Source organism: Rhinolophus ferrumequinum, chromosome 25 (assembly GCF_004115265.2).
Source record: "Rhinolophus ferrumequinum isolate MPI-CBG mRhiFer1 chromosome 25, mRhiFer1_v1.p, whole genome shotgun sequence".
Taxonomy (NCBI): Eukaryota; Metazoa; Chordata; class Mammalia; order Chiroptera; family Rhinolophidae; genus Rhinolophus; species Rhinolophus ferrumequinum.
This window is the reverse complement of record NC_046308.1, coordinates 39,442,186-39,465,019: the sequence shown is the minus strand read 5'-3', so window position 1 is coordinate 39,465,019 and position 22,834 is coordinate 39,442,186. Positions and strand designations below refer to the sequence as shown.

The window sequence follows — 22,834 nt, the reverse complement described above, 5'->3', positions numbered from 1 at the left end:
CAGTGCTGCCTCCAATCATATTTTGAAAAGTGAGTTGTGATTATAAAAGGTCAGCGTCACGTTCAAAAATGAAACTAGGTATTTTTGGTCCTTTTATTTTACACCATTTTAGTTTATGTCAGTAGTTGTACACAAGCAGAGCTACATTAAATGTGTCCTTTCAAGAGAATGAGAATGGGCCTCAAACCAGTAATTTTATGTCTAAAGCCAAATATTTTTAATATCTGAAAACGTCTTTATTTTGGTATTTGCTTACAGATTGCCATCAGTTTCCAAACTGAATGGCAGTGTTGTTACTGACGGTGAGCGAGAAGATTCTGAGAGATTTTTTATCCGTTACTATGTGGACGTTCCGCAGGAAGAAGTGCCATTCAGGTAAAAATCCTTCATTCGTTTAGCAACACTTCAGCAAGTGCTGATGCAATTTAAGCACTGTCGTTGTACAACAAAATACAATTATTTGTTATTGGATCCTCTTAGAGGATATTGGTGATAGGTTAAAAAAATAAACACAAAAACCAACCTATCTTTGTCTAATTTTCTTCTTTTTTTTGCACTTGTATTAAGAATGGTTGGGTAAGTATTTGACTGCTTCTAGCAGTTCCCACTCTATACTCCATATCATCGATTCCTTTTTAATTTTCTTCTCCAGGGGCATATTTTCCCTTACCCCCAAAATCGGTCTCTTCTTTCATATTGCATCTGCTTTTAGGATATATACTAAGTTCTGCAGTTTGTAAGAGTTGTCATGTGCACTAAGTTTAGAGAATTGTACTGAGAAAAGGACTGGAGTATAGACTCCAGGAAATAGTAAAGGAATTCAGGGTGGTTGAGTATAAAGAGAAATGCTGAGGGCTGAATTGATAATTAAATTTAAGTATATAAAGAGTGTGTGTATATGTCTGTGTGTATATATATATAATATATGTGTATATATATATACATATATATATGTATATATATGAGGAACTACCTTTGATATCTATAAATATAAAAGGAAATGTAACAGGTATGATATAGGTAAATACAAAGAAGAAAAAGTCCTCTCAAAACAAGTTTCTGGGTGTTGGTAACTATAATCAGTTACCCAAAAAACTATATGCTTTCCTTAATGACTTTAAGAATGATGTGAAATTACATTTAACAGGAGGAGTTTCAGACAAACAGGATGTATATTGGCATTAAACGTGACTCAAATGAATTGGTCCTTCTGGTTACAAACTTCTGTGATTTTCATTCATTCATTCTTACTCAATATATCCATTTTCCCCCAGACTTCTCTATTATTTATAGACTTTCAGGTCGATATTCTGTAAGGCTCAACCAGTGCTGTATAAAAAGATTTGTGGTGGGCCGGCCCGGTGGCTCAGGCGGTTGGAGCTCGATGCTCCTAACTCCAAAGGCTGCCAGTAGGATTCCCACATGGGCCAGTGAGCTCTCAACCACAAAGCTACCAGTTCGATTCCTCAACTCCCGCAAGGGATGGTGGGCTGCGCCCCCTGCAACTAAGATTGAGCTGAGCTGCCGCTGAGCTCCCGGATGGCTCAGTTGGTTGGAGCGCATCCTCTCAACCACATGGTTGCCGGTTCGACTCCCACAAGGGTTGGTGGGCTGCGCCACCAACTAACATCGGCAACTGGACCTGGAGCTGAGCTGCGCCCTCCACAACTAAGATTGAAAGGACAAAAACTTGACTTGGAAAAAGACCTGGAAGTACACACTGTTCCCCAATAAAGTCCTGTTCCCCTTCCCCAATTAAATCTTAAAAAAAAAAAAAAAAAGATTTGTGGTATTATTAGTAGAATTTTAAAACTTAAGCATTTAAAAAATATTAGACAAATTAAGGATTTAGAAGATAACATTTTAAAATTAGCCAGGAACAGCCAGGAAGAGAGAAATACATATTACTATGCCTTTTAACACAACCCAGAAATATTAGATTAAACTGCATGACATTTTTTTTAGGTACAAAATGGTCTAATATCTATAGCTTCATTTGATGGAAGAAGTAAACATTTTGGCATTGAACCAGTCTTCCATAACAGTTAACTTCCAGTCTTGCAAGAAGTAGTATATAGCTGTATGTGGGCAGTGAATTGTTTTCTGTCTCTGATGGAGTAAGTATCCTACAGGGCATTTATGCCTCTGTACTAGTTGGTGTTCTTGAATGCAGGTCATAGACGTCATCTTTAATCAGGGGAGGAATTTATTGGAAGGATACTGAGGAATTAAAAGGATTGTTAGGCAGGCTGAAGGTCTAGGCTTATACAGGAACTGAGGGAGGTAAGGATAGCCAAGGTTTCAACTTATAGTTTGCTGTATATATATCTCTGCTGGCACTATCATGTCTAGATACAATACTGGACTTTACGATGGGACACTACAACTGTGTCACGGACTTTTGAGACCCCCTAAGTGCCAAAAATAATCTCTCACTGTCCTTTGTCCTTAGGGAACGAACTAAGGGTCAAATATATGCATCTGACCAATGGCTTGGCTATATTTAGGGCATGTGCTCACACTCTGTCTCCCAAGAAGTAAGGAAAGGGATTATCTGTTCCACTTTGGCTTCTGCAGTGAGGTAGAATCTTACTTCTCCTGATCTTGGGACTTCCCTCCAAATAGGGACAATCCAGCAGAAAGAACATCTACCATAGTCTACCACTTTGACTACCCAATCTATGTATCTATATCTACATCTGTCTATCTATCCTATCTATCTATCCTATCTATCTATCTATCTATCTATCTATCTATCTATCTATCTATCCTATCTATCTATCTACCTACCTACCTACTCCCTATAGTTACATAAAAGAAATTATTCTTACCTGCCTTAATATATTCCCCGTACGAATGAAAATACATTTTTCTCTCCATGAAATTAGATAACCTATTTATTCTAATCCTAAACACTCTGTGATTGATTAGCTACTACAAAAGATTCATGTAGTCAAGCTATCCTAATTATCACTCTGGCCTTGCTGCCTATTTATGTAATTATGCCTACTTTTTCACTCACTAGTGCTTAGATACCACTGTTTGGTCTCTTCCTTCCTTCTTGAAATTGAAATGGGCAACCTGATTTCAGTGTCTACTACCAGCATTCCTGGCCTATAAAAAATGTTTTTCAAAGATGTGAATGTTCTACTCACTAGTGTATTTTTCAAGGCCTTGGAGAAGGAAGTGTCTTCTGCGTCCTGCTAGTGTTCATAGATGGAAAATGGGTGACAATAATTTCCATCATTCCTGTGTCCTGAAGTTTTTGAATTCATTCCTCCTTTCACATTGTCCCAAAGAATTTGTGACATCTCAACTTTTAGTATAGACCACAATGAGTCCAATTTCCAAGCAGCCAACTAGACATTTAGAACCACTCTAAATAGTTCTAAACCACTGCAGCTAACCACTGAATCTAGCGTTTTGAATTCAGAATCTCTGTTAATATACCTATATCAACAAAATTAGCTAGATCTAAAATTGCTTTTCCTTCCTTGGTTAACACACTCTGAATCTATTACTATTCTTATTTCCTATATTTTTATTCATGTAAATGACCAGAGCCTTATAATTCTTACGGTGTTTTTGTAATGAGCCCCTAGAGCATGCTCTCATCTTATGATAGTGGGACAGAGTATATATGTGGAAGGATGAGGCAGATAGGGAATTAGTGTACTCTTGCAAGGTAATTCTCTAAGGCAGGGGATTTTGCTGCCTTTTCAAACGAGAGGAACAGTCTCATTACACCCAGCTAGCAAGGGGGGCCTGAGTGAGAATTAGGAATTCAGGATACTCCCAAATCCTCCCATATACTTCCATTTCAATTCATGCTCTCTCTTTCTCTCTTACTCTCTCTCTCCGATCAGTGATCCAATTTTCATAGAATACTCCCAATATGGATGCGAATTTAACTGACCTATAATTCAACCTGGACCATCAAACCTTGTGCATTTGTTTTTACAGCTACCTCAGCTCTGTTACTGTAAGAGAAAACACCCCTGTTTTTTTAAAGTACCTGCGTTTCAGTCTGTCCCTTGAGCCTAGTTTATGGGGATTTGACCCTAATATTATCTTTATTTTAGCTAACCCTCATAATAGCAGATGCTCTACTATCTCATAATCTTGGATTCTCCATTCCCTTATATTTTACTTTTGACAGCACTCTCTCAGTTACCTAAAGCATTCCATGTGCCGCGGGTGATAATTACTTATTTCATTATTTCGTGTCAGACTTGCAGAATCACTTCCATGAACGCTGGTATGATATTCACTGGTCCCTACTAGGCTAGAAGCCAATCCCAAATTGCCTTTAATTTCTTGAGGTACTATTGGCAGTAATTACTACTCAATGGTACTAATTTCTTAGGACACACAACAGAAATCAACTCAGACCAATTTAAGAATAATAAATACTATGTAACTCACAGAACTGACAAGAAGACTAGAGAATCAGGCTTGGGTAGGATTGATGAGAAGCAAGTCACAGGCAAGATTTCTGTCTCTTGCTGTATAAACAGTATATTTACACCGGCCACTGGACAGTCATCAGTAAGCTGCTAGACTTCATTGTCGTCAGACATTTACAGCCATGCTTTGAATGCTTGACTCTATCTGCTGTGAATAGTTTTTGTTAGACCTTGTGTCTTTATATGACATTTTCTTTTTTTTTTAGGAATAATAATTTTTTAAAAAAATATTTTTTTATTTTTCAGTTACAGTTAACATACAGTTGTACAACAGTGATTAGACATTTATATAACTTAAAGTGATTACCCTGACAAATCCAGTACCCGTCTGACACCATACAGTTATTACAATACTACTGACTGTATTCCCCATCCTATACTCTACATCCCCATGACTATTTTGTAACTAATAATTTGTATTTCTTAATCACCTGTCCCCTTCACCCTCCCCCGAACCCCCCAACTGACAACAATCAAAATGCTGTCTGTATCTATGAGCTTGTTTCCATTACGTTTGTTTCTGTTACCCTGTTCTCTAGATTCCACATACAAATGAAATCATATGGTATTTGTCTTCCTCTGTCTGACTAACTCCACTTAGCACAATATCCTCTGGGTCCATCCATGTTGTTGCAGATGGCAAGATTTCATTCTTTTTTACGGCTGAGTAATATTCCATTGTATATATGTACCATCTCTACTTTATCCGTTCATCCATTGATGGACACCCTGGTTGTCTCTGTATCTTGGCTATCATAAATAACGCTGCAATGAACATATGGATGCACATCTCCCTTCAAAGTAATGTTTTGGGTGTCTTAGGATAAATATCCGGAAGTGGGATTACTGGGTCCTTCTTTGTCTCTTGTTATACCCTTTGTTTTAAAGTCTGGTTTGTCTGGTATAAGTATTGCCACCCCAGATTTTTTGTTTGTTTCAATTTTCATGAAATATCTTTTTCCATCCCTTTACTTTCAGTCTATGTATATCTTTTGATCGGAAGTGAGTCTCTTGTGCACAGTATATGTAATGGTCTTATTTTCTTATCCATTTAGCCACCCTTTGTCTTTTGATTGGATCATTTAATCCTTTTACATTTAAAGTAATTGTTGATAGATATGTAGTTATTGCAATCTTACTATTCATATTTTTGATCATTTTTACTTCTTCTTAAAGAAGTCCCTTCAACATTTCTTGTAATACTGGTTTGGTGGTGATGAACTCCTTTAGCTTCTTCTTGTCTAGGAAGCTCTTTATTTGTCCTTCTATTCTAAAGGATAGCTTTCCTAGGTAGATGAAAAGTGCTTTTCATCACTTTGGATAGTTTGTTCCAATCTCTTCTGGCCTGCAAAGTTTCAGTAGAGAAATCAGCTGATAGTCTTGTGTGAGCTCCCTTGTAGGTAACTAACTGCTGTTCTCTTGCTGTTTGTAAAATTCTCTTTTTGTTTTTAACATTTGGCATTTTAATTTTAATGTGTCTTGGTGTGGGGCTCTTTGGATTCATCTTATTTGGGATTCTCTGTGCTTCCTGGGCTTGTGTTTCTATTTCCTTTGCCAGGTTAAGGAAGTTTTCCATCATTATTTATTCAAGTAGGTTTTCAATTCCTTGCTCTCTATCCTCTCGTTCTGGTATCCCATGCAATGGGAATGTTAGTGTATTTAATGTTGTCCAACAGGCCCCTTAAACTATTCTCTTTTTTTTTCTTCTGTTCTGATTGGGTGTTTTCTGTTACCTTATCTTCCAAATCACTAATTCAATCCTATGTTTCATCTAATCTATTGATTCCCTCTAATACATATTTTTTTCAGTTGTATTCTTCATTTCTGACTGGTTCTTTTTTATGTTTTCTATCTCCCATTTTTGTTTGCTATCTCTTTGTTGAGATTCTCCCAGAGATCTCTGAGCATCCTTATAACCAGTGTTTTGAACTCTGTATCTGGTAGATTGCTTGTCTCCATTTTGTTTAGTTCTTTTTCTGGAGCTTTGTTCTATTCTTTCATTTGGGACATGTTTCTTTGTCTCCCCATTTTGGCTGCCTCCTTGTGTTTGTTTCTATGTATTAGGTAGGGCTACTATGTCTCCTGGTCTTAGTAGAGTGGCCTTATGTAGTAGGTGTCCTGTGGGACCCAGGGGCGCAATCTCCCTGGTCACCTGAGCCGAGTGCTCCAGGTGTGTCCCTTATGTGTGTTGTGTGTGCCCTTCTGTTGTAGTTGAACCTTGGTTCCTGTTTGCACATCTGTGGGAGGAATTGACCCTCGGGCTGATTGATTGTGAGGACTTTCCATGATTGTAGTGCAGTAGCTGTTGTGCAGGAGACAGGATTCGCTTTAGCAAAGCTCTGGTGTCTGTCCAGTTTGCTCTTTGGGTGTGTCTTTTGTGGTTGGGTGGTGCTCTGGTGTGGTCTGAAACTGGCTACCAGGTGGTTGGTTCTGGGGCCACTTGAGAGGGGCTTTGGTTGCAGGCCCAGCTCAGCTGCTGCTGCCTGTGCCCTGCCCAGAGCTACTTGGTATGAGTTACAAAGTAGTCTGCAGCTGGTTGCCACTTTTTCTGGACTTGGAGTTGCGTGGGAGAGGCTAAGCTGTGAACCGAGGCCGGCTCCCACTAGTAGTGCTGGGTTTGGGGCTGCTTTACATGCCTTCTGTATTCTAATAACTGCCAGATTTATACCTCCTGCTTTGATCTGACCCTGAGTTTCAAACTAGTTTTCCTAAATGCCTGCTTGACATCTCCATCTACATGTTTGTAAGTAATGTTTCCAAAAATGAACTTTTGATAACCTTGGTTACTTTTCCCTGGTCCAACCTCCACCACCATATCTGTTGCTCTGTAAGTTTTCCTCCATCTCTTCATTTTTCCAAGTGCTCAGGACAAAAACCTTGGCACCATCCTTGATTTCTTTCTCCATCTATGTCGAGTCTATTGGTTTTCTTTCAGTTCTTCTTTCAGAAATATATATAGAATCTACTTCTTGCCATTCATTTTAGTATAAGCCTTCATCATCTCTTACCTGCATTATTATAGTAGCCTCCTAGTTGGGCTCCCTGAATCCACCCTTGCCCCTTATAGCTTATTCTCCACGTGGCAGCAAGTTTATAAGAACTCAAGTTTAGGGGCAGTCGTTTGGCTCAGTTGGTCAGAGCGCAGTGCTCATAACATCTAGGTCGCCGGTTCGATTCTCACATGGGCCAGTGAGCTGCCCTCCACAACTAGATTGAAAAAAAAATGACTTGACTTGGAGCTGATGGGTCCTGGAAAAACACACTGTTCCCCGATATTCCTTGATAAAAATTAAAAAAAAGAACTCAAGTTTATTAAAAAACCATCGTTGCTGTTCCTAAAATACATCAAGCACACTCCCACCTCAAGCCTCTGCACTTTTCCTCTCTTTGAATGCACCAGGGTAACTGCTTGGCTCTCTCCTTTGCTGATACCTTATGAGACATTTCTTCCCTGACCATTCTATCTGTCTCTTACCCTACTTTTATTATCAACACCTAACCTGCATTTCTTGTATACTGTTGGTCTCCCCCCACTGTCCTGTAGGCTATGAAAAAGCAGGAACTTCTGTTTTGTACCTTGTTATACCCTCAGTGCTTAGCGCAATGCCTGACAATATAGTATTTATTCAATAAAGTGATTGAATAGTCACATTATGCTCTGGGAGCACAAAAGAGGGATACTTAACTCTGCTGGAACAGGTGGTACTTCCTAGAAAATGAGTAGATCTGGTGAAGGTGAGGGCAAAGTATTCCAGATAGCTTTGAGTACGTGGGAAGTAAAGGCACAGAAGTATGAAATAACTGTGTAGTGAACTACAATAGTTCGATATGACTTAGTGAAAAGTAGGAAGTGGGAAGTATGTCAGCTAATGTTGGGGAGGAAGATAGGGACTAGAGGTGTCCATTAAAAACCTTGGTAAGCCATGCCAGGAGATTTTTTCTTGGAGACAGTGAGAAATCATTGAAAGCTTTCAAGTTGGGGGAGTTACAGTGGGCAGATTTGGGGTTATATTTAGAAGGAAAAGCTGAGAGAGACCCAGTGACCTAGTTAATAACTGAGACTTTAGTAAAGGAGGATATGTGTTTTGGAGGCTGCTTCTGTCTTCTACAGAGTTACGCATGTTAGGACTGAATCTCACCATAGAATTTCAAGTTGTCTTTAGAAGACACATTGTGAAGTTCTGCTTTTTTTGTGATATTTATAGCCCTGATTTCGCTAGGGGTATAAAAATACCTGACAATATATTTTTGAGAGGAAGAAACCTGCACACTTAGGAATCTGGTACGTGTTAAAGTATGCCTGTTTATTATTTTTGCTTTGCCCTTTACCTGATGTCTGTCCACATCGCCTATATATATATCAATTTTTCCTTTTTGTGTTTGCTTTATCTCTTAATTTCCTCTGAGAGATTCGATTTAAATTGCTTATTTAGTACTTAACTAATACCAAGTCCTCCTCTGTTTAGCTTTAAAGAGACAAAGAGAAAAAGGAAAACTGTAACTTTTCTTTTAGAAATCAATGTATCATTATCTTTGGGGTTCAATGGTTTCTTTTTTGTTTTTAAGGATAGTGGGGGGGGAGTAAATTCATGGACTTGGGGTGTTTTTTAAAATTTTTGAGACTTGAAAATACTGCTTTTCATAAAGAGGAGTTATAAGAGGCATGGCTCCAGGGAGAAATTATTTGATAGGAAATGCTGTTGTCAGAGAGAGAGTAGCAAAGCCAGAAATAGGTTTTCTTAAAGGCTTTTCTTTGCTTTTATTCTTCTCTGGTACTTCACTTTCTGTTTGTCGCAAGGAATCTCAAAACTATGCCCTGGGAAATCCTTATTTATCATGTCAACCATTATATTAGGCATTCCTCAAATGCTTATTTGGTAGTTTTTAGTGGTATGCTTTTTAAAATACGGAGAGTATGTTTTCTTGTTGCTTAAGTCTGAGGCGCTCTCTTTTTTTAAAAAATAAACCTGATTGTATCTTCATGTTATTGTGAGAGCAGGGCAGCAGCCTGTATTTGGACACCATCTCAATGAAGGCTGATTGTGTCTTGGATGCTGGAGAAATCCTAGTGTGCTGTGTCCGTTACCTCATATTCCTTCTAGACAGAGGACCTGCTGTTGTGAAGGAACATTCCTACATGGGACATGAGTCTCCTGGGGTTCTCCATATTGCCAGGCTCCATCATCCTCTGACAAGGGCGGTGACACAGCACTCCTCACATTCAACTGCTAGTCTGATGCAAAACAAAAGGGGCTTTCTCCTTGGCGCACCATGGAGAGCCTCTGAAATGTTAGCCTTCCCTGTCGCTTACAGCCTTTGTCATTCCAATTACCTTGGACTTTATTTTGACTTCTTGCCACTTTCCCAGCCCAGCAGAAGATAGGCTACCTTCCTAATCTTGATTGGAATTATATATGAGAATCCGAATATACCTGCAAAGGAAAAAAAGAATAAGAACCAGCCCTCCCAAATCATGATCTTTAGTGTCTGAACTTTACTTTTGGCAAGGGCAGGGGGTTGGTTTTCTCTGTTTTGTTTTGTTTGCTTTTTAGAATTAAAATACATACATATATACTGAAAAATACTGAAAATAATAAAACAAACACTCATGTTCACACTGTTCAGAACTCATAATTATTAATGTTTTACTCAAGGTTATTTTTTAATTAAAAGAAACAATATTACAGATAAAATTGAGTATATTTTTGCCTCTATTCTCAGTCCTATTCGTTACTCTAAGAAGGAACCACTGGAAGGAATTTGATGTGTATCCTTGGTATCTACTTAACTGCATTTTATATATCCATTAAAATATAAAGCAGGATTTTATAATTCTTGTCAACCTGTATTGCAGTTTCTTCTAAGCCTGTAGCTTTCAATCTGGTCTTTTCACTTTTAATTTTGTTTCTTTTTTTTTTTTAATTAAAGTTTTTTGGGGTAACAATTGTTAGTAAAGTTACATAGATTTCAGGTGTACAATTCTGTAATACATCATCTATATATCACATTGTATGTTCACCACCCAGAGTCAGTTCTCCTTCCATCACCATATATTTGATCCCCCTTACCCTCATCTCCCACCCACCTCACCCCTTACCCTCTGGTAACCACTAAACTATTGTCTGTGTCTATGAGTTTTTGTTTCTCATTTGCTTATTCATTTGTTGTTTTTGGTTCATATTCCACATATCAGTGAAATCATGTGGTTCTCTGCTTTTTCTGTCTTATTTCGCTTAGCATTATACTCTCAAGATCCATCCATAGTGTCACAAATGTTCCTATATCATCTTTTCTTACCAAGGAATAGTATTCCATTGTGCACATATACCACAACTTCTTTATCCATTCATCCATCGAAGGACATTTTGTTTGTTATCATGTCTTGGCCACCGTAAACAAAGCTGCAATGAATATTGGATACAATGTGTCTTTATGGATACATGTTTTCAGATTTTTTGGGTAGATACCCAGGAGAGGGATTGCTGGGTCATTTGGTAATTCTATTCGTAATTTTTTGAGGAACCTCCACACTGCCTTCCATAACGGCTGCACCAGTCTGCATTCCCACCAGCAGTGTATGAGGGTTCCTTTTTCTCCACAGCCTCTCCAACACTTGTTACTATTTGTCTTGTTGATGATAACCATTCTAATTGGGGTGAGGTGATAGCTCATTGTGGTTTTTATTTGCATTTCTCTGATGATTAGTGATGTTGAGCATTTTTTCATGTGTTTATTTGCCATTTGTATGTCCTCTTTAGAGAAATGTCTCTTCAGGTCCTCTGCCCATTTTTCAACTAGGTTGTTTGTTTTTTTGTTGAGTTGCATGAGTTCCTTATATATTTTGGATGTTAGTCCTTTGTCGGAGGCACTGTTTGCAAAAATCTTTTCCCATTCAGTTGGTTGACTCTTTATTTTGTCGATGGTGTCTTTTGCTGTACAGAAGCTTTTAAGTTTGATATAGTCCCATTCATTTATTTTAGCTTTTACTTCCTTTGCCTTTGGACTCAAATTCATAAAATGCTCTGTGAACCCAAGATCCATAAGTTTAGTACCTATGTTTACTTCTATGTAGTTTATTGTTTCAGGTCTTATGCTTGAGTCTTTGATCCATTTTGAATTAATTTTGGTACATGATGACAGATAGCAGTCCAGTTTCATTCTTTTGCACGTGGCTTTCCAGTTCTCCCAGCACCATTTATTGAAGAGGCTGTCGTTTCTCCATTGTATGTTTTCTTCTTCTTTGTCAAAAATTATCTGTCCATATTTATGTGGTTTCATTTCTGGGTTCTCAGTTTTATTCCATTGGTCTATGTGTCTGTTTTTCTCCCAATACCATGCTGTTTTGATTATTGTAGCCCTGTAGTACAAGCTAAAGTCAGGGAGTGTGATACACCTCCAGCATTGTTCTTTTTTTTTTAAGATTGCTTTGGCTATTCGGGGTCTTTTGTGGTTCCAAACAAATCTGGTGATTTTTTTGTTCTATTTCTTTAAAAAATGCAATTGGGATTTTGATGGTATTGCATTAAATCTGTATATTGCTTTGGGTAATATGGCCATTTTAACTATGTTGATTCTTCCAATCCATGAGCACGGAATGTCTTTCCATTTCTTTGTGTCTTCTTCAATTTCTTTAAAAATGTCTTATAGTTTTCAGCATATAGGTCCTTCACATCCTTGGTTAAGTTTATTCCTAGGTATTTTATTCTTGTTGCTGCAATTGCAAAAGCAGTTGTTTTTTGTATTTCTTTTCTGAGATTTCATTGTTAGTATATAGGAATGCAATGGACTTTTGTACGTTGATTTTGTAGCCAAAAACTTTACTGTATTCGTTGATTGTTTCTAATAGCTTGTTAGTGGAGTCTTTAGGTTTTCTATATATAGCATCAAGGCATCTCCAAAGAGTGATAATTTAACTTCTTCATTCCCAATGTGGATGCTTTTATTTCTTTCTCTTGCCTGATTGCTCTGGCAAGGACTTCCAACACTATGTTGAAAAGCAGAGGTGATAGGGGACAGCCCTGTCGTGTTCCTGAACGTAGAGCAAAGGGCTTCAGTTTTTCACCATTAATTATGAGATTACCTGAGGGCTTGTTATATATGGCCTTTATTATGCTAAGGTATTTTCCTTCTATACCTACTTTATTAAGTGTTTTAATCATAAATGGATGTTGTATCTTGTCAAATGCTGTTTCTGCATCAATTGATTATAATCATATGATTTTTGTCCTTTATTTTGTTTACGTGATGAATCACATTGATGGATTTGCATAGGTTAAACCATCTTTGTGCCCCTGGGATGAACCCCACTTGGTCGTCATGAATAATCTTTTTAGTGCATTGTTGCATTCGATTTGCTAGAATTTTGTTTAGGTGTTTTGCATCTGTATTCATCAGAGATACTGGTCTGTAGTTTTCTTTTTTTGTGTTGTCCTTACAGATTTTGGTATCAGGGTAATATTGGCTTCATAAAGTGAGTTAGGGAGTAGTGTCTCTTCTTCAATTGTTTGGAAGAGTTTGAGTAGGATTGGTATTAGATCCTCTTTGAAGGTTTGGTAGAATTCACTAGTGAAGCCATCTGGTCCCAAACTTTTGCTTTTGAAAAGGTTTTGGATGACAGATTCAGCTTCGTTACTGGTGATCGGTCTGTTTAGATTTTCCAGTTCTTCATGGTTCAGCCTTGGAAGGCTATATGATTCTAAGAACTTGTCCATTTCTTCTAGGTTATTGAATTTGGTGGCATATAGTCCTTCATAGTATTCTTGGATGATCCTTTGTATTTCTGAGGCATCCGTGATAACTTCCCCTTTTTGATTTCTGATTTTATTTATTAGTGTCTTCTGTCTTTTTATCTTAATGAGTCTAGCCAAGGGTTTGTCAATTTTGTAAATCTTTTCAAAGAACCAGCTCTTTGTCACGTTAATTTTTTCTGTTGTCTTTTGTTCTCTATCTCATTTAGCTCTGCTCTGGTTTTTAATTTATTGGGGTGACCATTGTTAGTAAAATTACATAGATTTCAGGTGTACAATTCTGTATCACATCATCTATAAGTTACATTGTGTGTTCACCACCCAGAGTCAGTTCTTCTTCCATCACTATATATTGGATCCCCCTTACCCTCATCTCCCACCTCCCAACCCGCTTACCCTCTGGTAACCACTAAATTACGTTCCCCAGATTAATTTTCAAAACCCCGTGGCCATCTTGTGGTTACTGATTGTTTTCTAATCCCCTCACCTACCCCCTTACCCCCACTCCCCCCATCTAGCAACCCTCAGTTTTTCCTCTTTGTCTCCAAAACTGTTTCTGATTAGTTCATTCACTTATTCTTTTCTTTAGATTCCGCATATAAGTGACCTCATATGGTACTTATCTTTCTCTGTCTGACTTATTTCACTTAACATAATGTTCTCTAGGTCCATCCATGTTGTTGCAAATGGTAAGATTTCTTTCTTCTTTATGGCTGCGTAATACTCCATTGTATAAATGTACCACAGTTTCTTAATCCAGTCATCTACCGATGGGCATTTTGGTTGTTTCCATGTCTTAGCTATTGTGTATAGTGCTGCAATAAACATAGGAGTGCATAAAGATTTTTGAATTGAAGTTTTGGATTTCTCCGGATAGATACCTAGGAGTGGAATTACTGGATCATAGGGTAGTTCCATTTTCAGATTTTTGAGATACCTCCATACTGTTTTCCATAGCGGCTGCACCAATCTGCAATCCCACCAACAGTGCACAAGCGTTCCCTTTTCTCCACATCCGCGCCAGCACTTGTTATTTGTTGATTTATTGATGATAGCCATTTTGACTGGGGTGAGGTGGTATCTCATTGTGGTTTTTATTTGCATTTCTCTGACGGTTAGTGCGGTTGAGCATTTCTTCATAAGTCTGTTTGCCATCTGTATGTCCTTTTTAGAAAAATGTCTCTTCAAGTCCTCTGCCCATTTTTTAATTGGGTCGTTTGTTTTTTTGGAGTTGAGTTGAGTGAGTTTTTCATAGATTTGTGATATTAATCCCTTATCAGATATATCATTGGCAAATATCTTTTCCCATTCAGTAGGATGCCTTTTTGTTTTATTGATGGTTTCCTTTGCTGTGAAACAACTTTTTAGTTTGATACAATCCCACATGTTTATTTTTTCTCTTACTTCCCTCGCGCGAGGGGATATATCAGTAAAAATCTTACTCTGGGTAATGTCTGTGAAGTTTCTGCCTATATTTTCTTGTAGGTATTTTATGGTTTCAGATCTTACATTTAAGTCTTTAAGCCATTTTGAGTTTATTTTTGTATATGGTGTAAGGAGGTGGTCCAGCTTCATTTATTTGCATGTGTCTGTCCAGGTTTCCCAGCACCATTTATTGAATAGACTGTCTATACCCCATCGTAGATTCTTGCTTCCATTGTCTTAGATTAAATGGCTATATAGGCGTGGATTTATTTCTGGACTCACTATTCTGCTCCATTGATCCATGTGTCTGTTTTATGCCAGTACCATGCTGTTTTGATTACTGTAACCTTGTAGTATAATTTGAAGTCAGGTATTGTTATACCTCCCACTTTGTTCTTATTTCTCAAGATTGCCTTGGCTATTCGGGGTCTTTTATGGTCCCATATAAATTTTAGGATTATATGTTCTATTTCTGTGAAAAACGTCGTTGGTAGTTTGATAGGAATTGCGTTGAATATGTATATTGCCTTAGGCAGTATGGACATTTTAACTATATTAATTCTTCCTATCCATGCACATGGTATGTTTCCATCTATTTATATCTTCTTTCATTCCTTTCTTCAGTGTCTTATAATTTTCTGAGTACAGATCTTTTACTTGTTTGGTTAAATTTATTCCCAGTTATTTTATAATCTTTGGAGCAATTGTAAATGGGATTGTTTTTTTAATTTCTCCTTCTGATGTTTTATTATTGGTATATACAAATGCAACTGATTTCTGAATATTAATTTTGTATCCTGCTACTTTACTAAATTCATCTATCAGCTCTAATAGCTTCTTGGTGGAGTCTTTACGGTTCTCTATATATAGCATCATATCATCAGCATATAATGATAATTTTACTTCCTCCTTACCAATTTGGATGCCTTTTATTTCTTTTTCTTGTCTGATTGCTGTGGCTAGAACTTCCAGCACTATGTTGAGTAGAAGTGGAGATAGTGGGCAACCTTGCCTTGTTCCTGATCTTAGGGGGAATGGTTTTAACTTTTCCCCATTGAGTATGATGTTAGCTGTGGGTTTGTCATATATGGCCTTTATTATGTTGAGATATGATCCCTCTATTCCCACTTTCTTAAGGGTTTTTATCATAAATGGCTGTTGGATTTTATCAAATGCTTTTTCTGCATCTATTGATATGATCATGTGATTTTTATTTTTCATTTTGTAAATGTGGTTTATCACATTAATTGATTTGCGGTTGTTGAACCACCCTTGCATACCAGGGATGAATCCCACTTGATCATGGTGTGTGATCTTTTTAATGTATTGCTGAATTCTGTTCGCTAATATTTTGTTGAGGATTTTTGCATCTATGTTCATTAGAGATATCGACTTGTAGTTTTCTTTTTTTGTGGTGTCTTTGTCTGATTTTGGGATCAGGGTGATAGTGGCTTCGTAAAAAGTGTTTGGGAGTCTTCCCTCCTTCTGGATTTTTTGGAAGAGCTTGAGGAGAATAGGTGATAATTCTTTCTTGAACGTTTTGTAAAATTCACCTGTAAAGCCATCTGGTCCAGGGCTTTTGTTTGTTGGGAGATTGTTGATTACTGATTCTATTTCCCTGGTGGTAATCAGTCTATTCAGGTTTTCTGTTTCTTCTTGAGTTAGCCTTGGAAGGTTGTACGCCTCTAGAAAATTGTCCATTTCTTCCAGATTGTCAAATTTGTTGGCATATAGTTGCTCATAGTAATTTCTTAAAACTTTTTGTATTTCTGCGGTGTCCGTTGTCACTTCTTCTCTTTCATTTCTGATTTTATTAATTTGGGTCCTCTCTCTCTTTTTTTTTAATGAGTCTGGCTAAAGGTTTGTCAATTTTGTTTATCTTCTCTAAGAACCAACTCTTGGATTCATTGATCTTTTGTATTGTTTTTCTGGTTTCTATTTCATTTATTTCTGCTCTGATCTTTATTATCTCCTTCCTTGTGCTCCCTTTGGCTTATTTTGCTGTTGTTTTTCCAGATCTTTTAAGTGTGAAGATAATCTGTTGATTAGTGATGTTTCTTGTTTCTTTAGGTAGGCCTGCAATGCTATGAATTTCCCTCTTAGGACTGCTTTCGCGGCATCCCACAGATTTTGGATCGTCGTGTTTTCATTTTCGTTTGTCTCGAGATATCTTTTGATTTCTTCCTTGATCTCCTGCTTGACCCATTCATTATTTAGTAATAAGTTCTTCAGCCTCCATGAATTGGTGTGTCTTCCAGTTTTTTTCCTGTAGTTCATTTCTAATTTCATAGCATTGTGATCAGAGAAGACAATTGGTATGATTTCAGTTTTCTTAAATTCATCAAGACTTGTATTGTGGCCTAACATATGGTCTATCTTGGAAAATGTTCCATGTGCGCTTGAGAAAAACGTGTATTTTGCAGCATTGGGGTGAAATGTTCTGAAAATATCGATTAAATCCAAGTGGTCCAATGTATGAGTTAAGGCTGTTATTTCCATATTGATTTTCTGTCTGGAAGACCTGTCCCTTGTTGTCAGAGGTGTGTTGAAGTCCCCTACTATGATAGTGTTACTGTTGATCTCTGTCTTTATGTCAGTCAGTACCTGTTTTATATATTTAGGTGCTCCTATGTTGGGTGCATAGATGTTTACTAGGGTTATGTCCTCTTGTCGGATCGATCCCTTTATTATTATATATTGCCCATCTTTATCGTTTAATATGTTCTTCATTTTGAAGTCTATTTAGTCAGATATAAGTATTGCAACTCCAGGTTTTTTCTCATTTCCATTTGCATGAAATGTCTTACTCCAACCCTTTACTTTCATCCTGTGTGTGTCTTTTGTTCTGAGGTGCGTCTCTTGTATACAGCATATACAAGGGTCTTGCTTTCTTATCCAGTCAGCCACCCTATGTCTCTTGATTGGAGCATTTAATCCGTTTACATTTAAAGTGATTATTGATAGGTACATAGTTACTGCCATTTTTAAATATGTAGTTAGGTTGTTTTGATCTTTCTTCTATTTACAGAAGTCCTTTTAGTATTGCTTGCAATGCTGGCTTGGTGGTAATAAATTCCTTTAGCTTATTTTTTTCTGGAAAGCTCTTTCTCTCTCCATCAACTTTAAATGATAGTCTTGCTGGAGAAAGCAATCTAGGTTGTAGGCCTTTGTTTTCCATCACTTTGAGTATCTCCTGCCACTCCCTCCTGGCCTTCAATATTTCTATAGAAAAGTCATTTGATAGTCTTATGGGAGTTCCCTTGTATGTAACCCTCTGTCTTTCTCTTGCTGCTTTTAGGATTCTCTCTTTGTCTTTAAGCCTTGCCATTTTCACTATAATTTGTCTTGGTGTGGACCTGTTTGGGTTTATCGTGGTTGGAACTCTCTGCACTTCCTGGGCTTGTATGTTGGTTTCCTTCATCAGGTTGGGGAAGTTTTCGGACATTATTACTTCAAATATGTTCTCAATCCCTTGCTTCCTCTCTTCACCTTCTGGTATTCCTATGATGCGCATGTTGTTGCGCTTGATGTTATCCGAGAAGTCTCTTAAGCCATCCTCATTGTTTTTTATTCTTTTTTCTTTCTGTTGTTCTGTTTGGGTCATCTCTGCTACCTTGTCTTCTAAGTCGCTGATTCGATCCTCTGCTTCATCTAACCTGCTGGTAATTCCTTCAAGTGAGTTCTTAATTTCGGTATTGTGTTCTTTAGTTCTAACTTGTTGTTCGTTATGATTTCTACATCCTTCTTTATGTCTTCTCTAAGCTCCTTAAACATTCTTATCACCAGTGTTCTGAACTCTTTCTCTGAAAGGTTGGTTACCTCTGCTTCATTTGGTTCCAGTTGTGGAGGTTTCTTCTGTTCTTTTATTTGGGACGTGTATCTTTGTTTCCCCATTCTGGCTGACTCTCTGTGTTTGTTTTGATGTATTAGGTAGATCCCCTAGAGTTCTTAGTTCTTGCTAGGTTATCTTATGTGTCCTTTATATTTGACTTGCACTACTTCGTTCTTCTCCTCTGCCTGTGCTCCAAAGGTGACTCTTGTGTTGTGTATATTGTCCTGTTCAAGAAGATCTTTAATTCCTTTTTGCTTGTGAGTAGGTGGGGTTAACTCCTGGGCTGACTCGTTGTGAGACTTTGCTCTGCCCACCGCAGGGCGTTCTGCTGCATGAGAGTTGACCACTTAAATGTGGTTTGGCCTCTATGGGCTCTAGTGCCTGCAGAGAATTCCCTCTGGGTGTGTGACTTGTAGGTCAAACCCAGTAGTACTCTGCTTTGGTCTGGAGTTGGCCTCTGGATATGTTGAATCTTGTGCCTCTTAAGCTGGGCCCTGGTAGGGCAGTTTCAGAACAAAGCAAATCACCAAGCACAACAACAACAAAGAAAAAAAATCAAATACATTCACATGTAAAAAACACCCGATAACCCCCACTCAACACAGGCAAAGATATCAAAGATATAAAGACAAAGCAAAACAAAACAAAACAAAGCAAAACAAAAAGCAGTGCCAGTCTTGGCTTAAGCCCACCAAGCAATGTCCAGGTTGTCCTCTGCTGTACCAAAGAGCCCCCTGCTTATTGCACAGGCAGAGCCGGTCACCTGGTGCCCAGAGTGACTTTGGGGATGTAGATTTAAATGTGTGGGCCTGAGGGGTCTGGATGATAGTTTTTACAAAGTCAGTGCAGTTTCTGCTCTTGCCTGCACATATGCACACTGAGAGTAGCACCACCAGCCCCGGGTCCAGTATCCTGAGTCTTATGGCACTTCTTCAGTGTGTATGTGTATGGGGGGTTGCGGGCGGGAGATTTCTGAGCTGCTGAAAGCCCAGAGCTGCGTCTGCTGCTTACTGCTGATCCCAGGGAGTGTCTCTGCAGTTGCACTTGCCCCGCCCTAGGAAGCCAGAAAGGTTGGGGGTTGGGGATGGAGGGGTCTTCTCTCTCCCAGCCCAGCCGCGCGTCACCCTCTTCCCGCAGGCCAGAAAAGGTGGTGGCTGGGGGTGGAGGAGTCTCTTCTCTCCTAGCCCAGCCAAAATCATACTCTTCCCAGTCTCCCTGGGTCAGAGCTGCCTGTCAGTCTTCCCAGAGCCTGAGCACTAAGGCTCCTCTGTAATCTGACACTACTCCTCAATTCAGGGGCCAGTTTAAGTCTCTGGAAGGGCGGGGGTAGGATTGGAAGAGGGGGGTCCGAGGTATGGAGTCTGTATTCTTTGTCCACCCTAGGGCCTACTAGCCGCCCTCCTGGCGGGAAAAATCAGCCGTGGGACGCAGGGAAAGAGCCCACCTCCTGGTCTCTGTGCTCTCCGTTCCGCCCTGGGATCCCGTGCATGCCCGGAACTGCGGGTGCCACCGTGGTTTTCTCTGCTACTGCCACCACCGTTGCCGCTGCCGGCCGGGACCCCGCCGCGGGCCCCCGCGTTTTCACTCCACTCCCTTCCTTCCTTCCCCTGCTCGCCCAATTAGCGCACCTTCAAGTAATCCTTCCACGAGTCTCTTAGCTCTTCTGTGTGATGAGCAAAGAGTTTTTTGATGGGTTTTAGGTCCCGTTTGTAATAAGATCCGGAGGAGAACTCTGAAAGTGCGCCCTGCTGTCGCCATTCCTATCTGTGCTCTGTTTTTTATTATTTCCTTTCTTCTGCTGACCTTGGGTTTCATTTGTTCGTCTTTTTCTAGTTCCTTAAGGTGTAACATGAGGTTATTTATTTGGGATTTTTCTTGTTTCTTGAGATAAGCCTGTAATGACATAAATTTCCGTCTTAAAACTGCTTTTGCTGCATTCCAAAAAGTTTGGTAGGATGTATTTTCATTCTCATTAGTTTCTGTGTATCTTTTGATCTCTCCTCTATTTTCTTCTTTGGCCCGGTCGTTCTCTAAGAGTATGTTGTTTAATGTCCATGTATTTGTGTTTTTTCCTGCTTTCTTTTTGCAGTTGATATCTAATTTCAAAGCCTTGTGATGAGAGAATACGCTTGGTATGATTTCAATCTTAAATTTGTTGAGGCTAGTTTTATGTCCCAATGTATGGTCTATCCTTGAGAATGTTCCATGTACACTAGGAAAAAATGTGTAGTCTGATGTTGTAGGATGAAGTGCTCTATAAAGGTCAATTATGTCCATATCATCTAATGTGTCATTTAGGGCTGCTATTTCATTATTTATTTACTGTTTGGTTGATCTAACCATAGCTGTCAATGATGTATTTAGGTCCCCTAGTATAATTGTGTTTTGGTCAATTTGTCCTTTTTGTTCGCTTAGCAGTTGCTTGGTATATTTCGGTACTCCCTGCTTGGGGGCATAAATATTGATGACTGTTATGTCTTCTTGTTGTATAGTCCCCTGTACCATTATGAAATGTCCATTTTTGTGTCTTCTTACCTTTTTCACCCTGAAGTCTGTTTCATCTGATATCAGTATGGCTTTCTGGTTTTCTCTGGGTACCATTTCCTTGGAGTGTCAATTTCCACCCTTTCACTTTCAGTTTACGCTTGTTCTTGTAGCTGAGATGTGTCTCTTGGAGACAGCATATGGTTGGGTTTAGTTTTTTGATCCAATCTGCTACTCTGTGCTTCTTTGTTGGTGAGTTGTGTCGTTTTACATTTAGGGTGATTATTGATATTTGACAATTTCCTGTCATTTTGTCTTTAATTTTCTGGTAAGACTGTGTCTCCATTGTTTCTTTGCCTTTTTGTTGTCTTTTATTCCTGTGTGCTGGTATTCTATGATTTTTTCCTGTGTTTCTTCTTTTATTACAATATATATTTCAGTTCTGGATTTTTTTTGAGTGGTTACCATTAAGTTTATGTAGAAGAAAGTTTGATATTTAGGGTATTCCATTTTCTTCAGCACGCTTACTTTCTCCATTCCCATGTTCCGGTTGAGGCCTTTACTCTCCCCCTTTTTATGTTTTGGTTGCCACAAATTGTCCCTGTAGATGGTGTTCGAATAGCCTCCTTTAGTATTTCTTTTAGTGCTGGTCGTGTATTAGAAAATTCCCTCAATTTCTGTATGTCTGGAAAGGTCTTTGTTCCTCCTTCATATCTAAAGGATATCTTTGCTGGATATATTATTCTTGGCTCATAATTTCTCTTTCAGTAGGTTGAATATTTGGTTCCACTCCCTCCTGGCTTGTACAGTTTCTGCTGAAAAATCTCATGATAATCTAATGGGCTTTCCTTTGTAGGTTACCGTCTTCTTTTCCCTGGCTGCCTTGAGGATTCTTTGTTTGTCGTTGATTTTTGACAGCTTCTATACAATGTGCCTTGGAGAAGGCCTGTTGGGATTGAGGTAATTAGGTGTTCTATTTGCTTCTTGGATTCGAGGATCCAGTTCTGTCCACAAGTTTGGGAAGTTCTCATCAACAATTGGTTTGAATATACTCTCTGTTCCCTTCTCTCTTTCTTCTCCTTCTGATATGCCCATTATTCTTATATTGCTCTTTCTGATGGAGTCAGAAAGTTCTTGTAGAGTTCTTTCATTTCTTTTAAGTCTCAAGTCTCTTTCTTTATCCATTCGTGTCATTTCCAGGTTTTTATCTTCGATGTCACTGATTCTTTCCTCCATGTGGTCAACTCTGCTACCTAAACTGGCTATTTCATTCTTAATTTCTTCTATTGAGTTCTTAATCTCCAGAAATTCTATTTGGTTGTTTTTCAAAATTTCAATCTCTTTGGTAAAATGTTCATGTTGTTCTTTGATTGTGTTTCTGAGTTCATTAGCTGCCTTTCTGTGTTTTTTTCATCTCATTGAATTTTTTCATAACTGCAATGTTGAATTCTTTGTCATTTAAGTCACATATTTGTATATCTTTAAGTTCATTTTCTGGAGACTTTTCATTTTCTTTCTGAGCCGTCTCTTTGCTTTTGTTATTCATGACAATTAGTGATTTATTATTTCTCTTTCTAGACATCTACAGAAATGGGTTCTGTAACAGGTTGATAGGAAGAGGTCTTTGTTTTGTTTTCCAGTAGGTGTTGGTAGTATGTTTTATTTTCTGCCCGACTGCAGCCTTTTTCCTCTGTCACACTGTAGTGTTATGTTTTCTCTGCACTATTGCAGTTTCTCACACAATGGGGGGGTTCCCTGGTAGGTGGGCTTCTCCGCTTGTAACAGTACGCCTGGGTCATACAGCGCCTCGTCCATGTGGGTATGCGGAGAGCTGTTGAAGTTCCAAAGCTCTTCCTGCACGAGATTCAGAGCCGGTGTGT

At 38.6% G+C, this 22,834-nt stretch overlaps 1 protein-coding gene across 2 annotated transcripts in view; it reads left to right on the top strand.

Annotated features, from left to right (window-relative positions):
- The window catches only part of TBCEL (tubulin folding cofactor E like), an 83,397-nt gene that overhangs the window by 41,034 nt on the left and 19,529 nt on the right, over positions 1 to 22,834 (top strand). For both annotated transcript variants that reach the window (XM_033097892.1, XM_033097893.1), the window contains exon 7: positions 259 to 375. In XM_033097892.1, the coding sequence (XP_032953783.1) occupies positions 259 to 375 (117 nt within the window). The remainder of the gene's footprint in view (positions 1 to 258; positions 376 to 22,834) is intronic.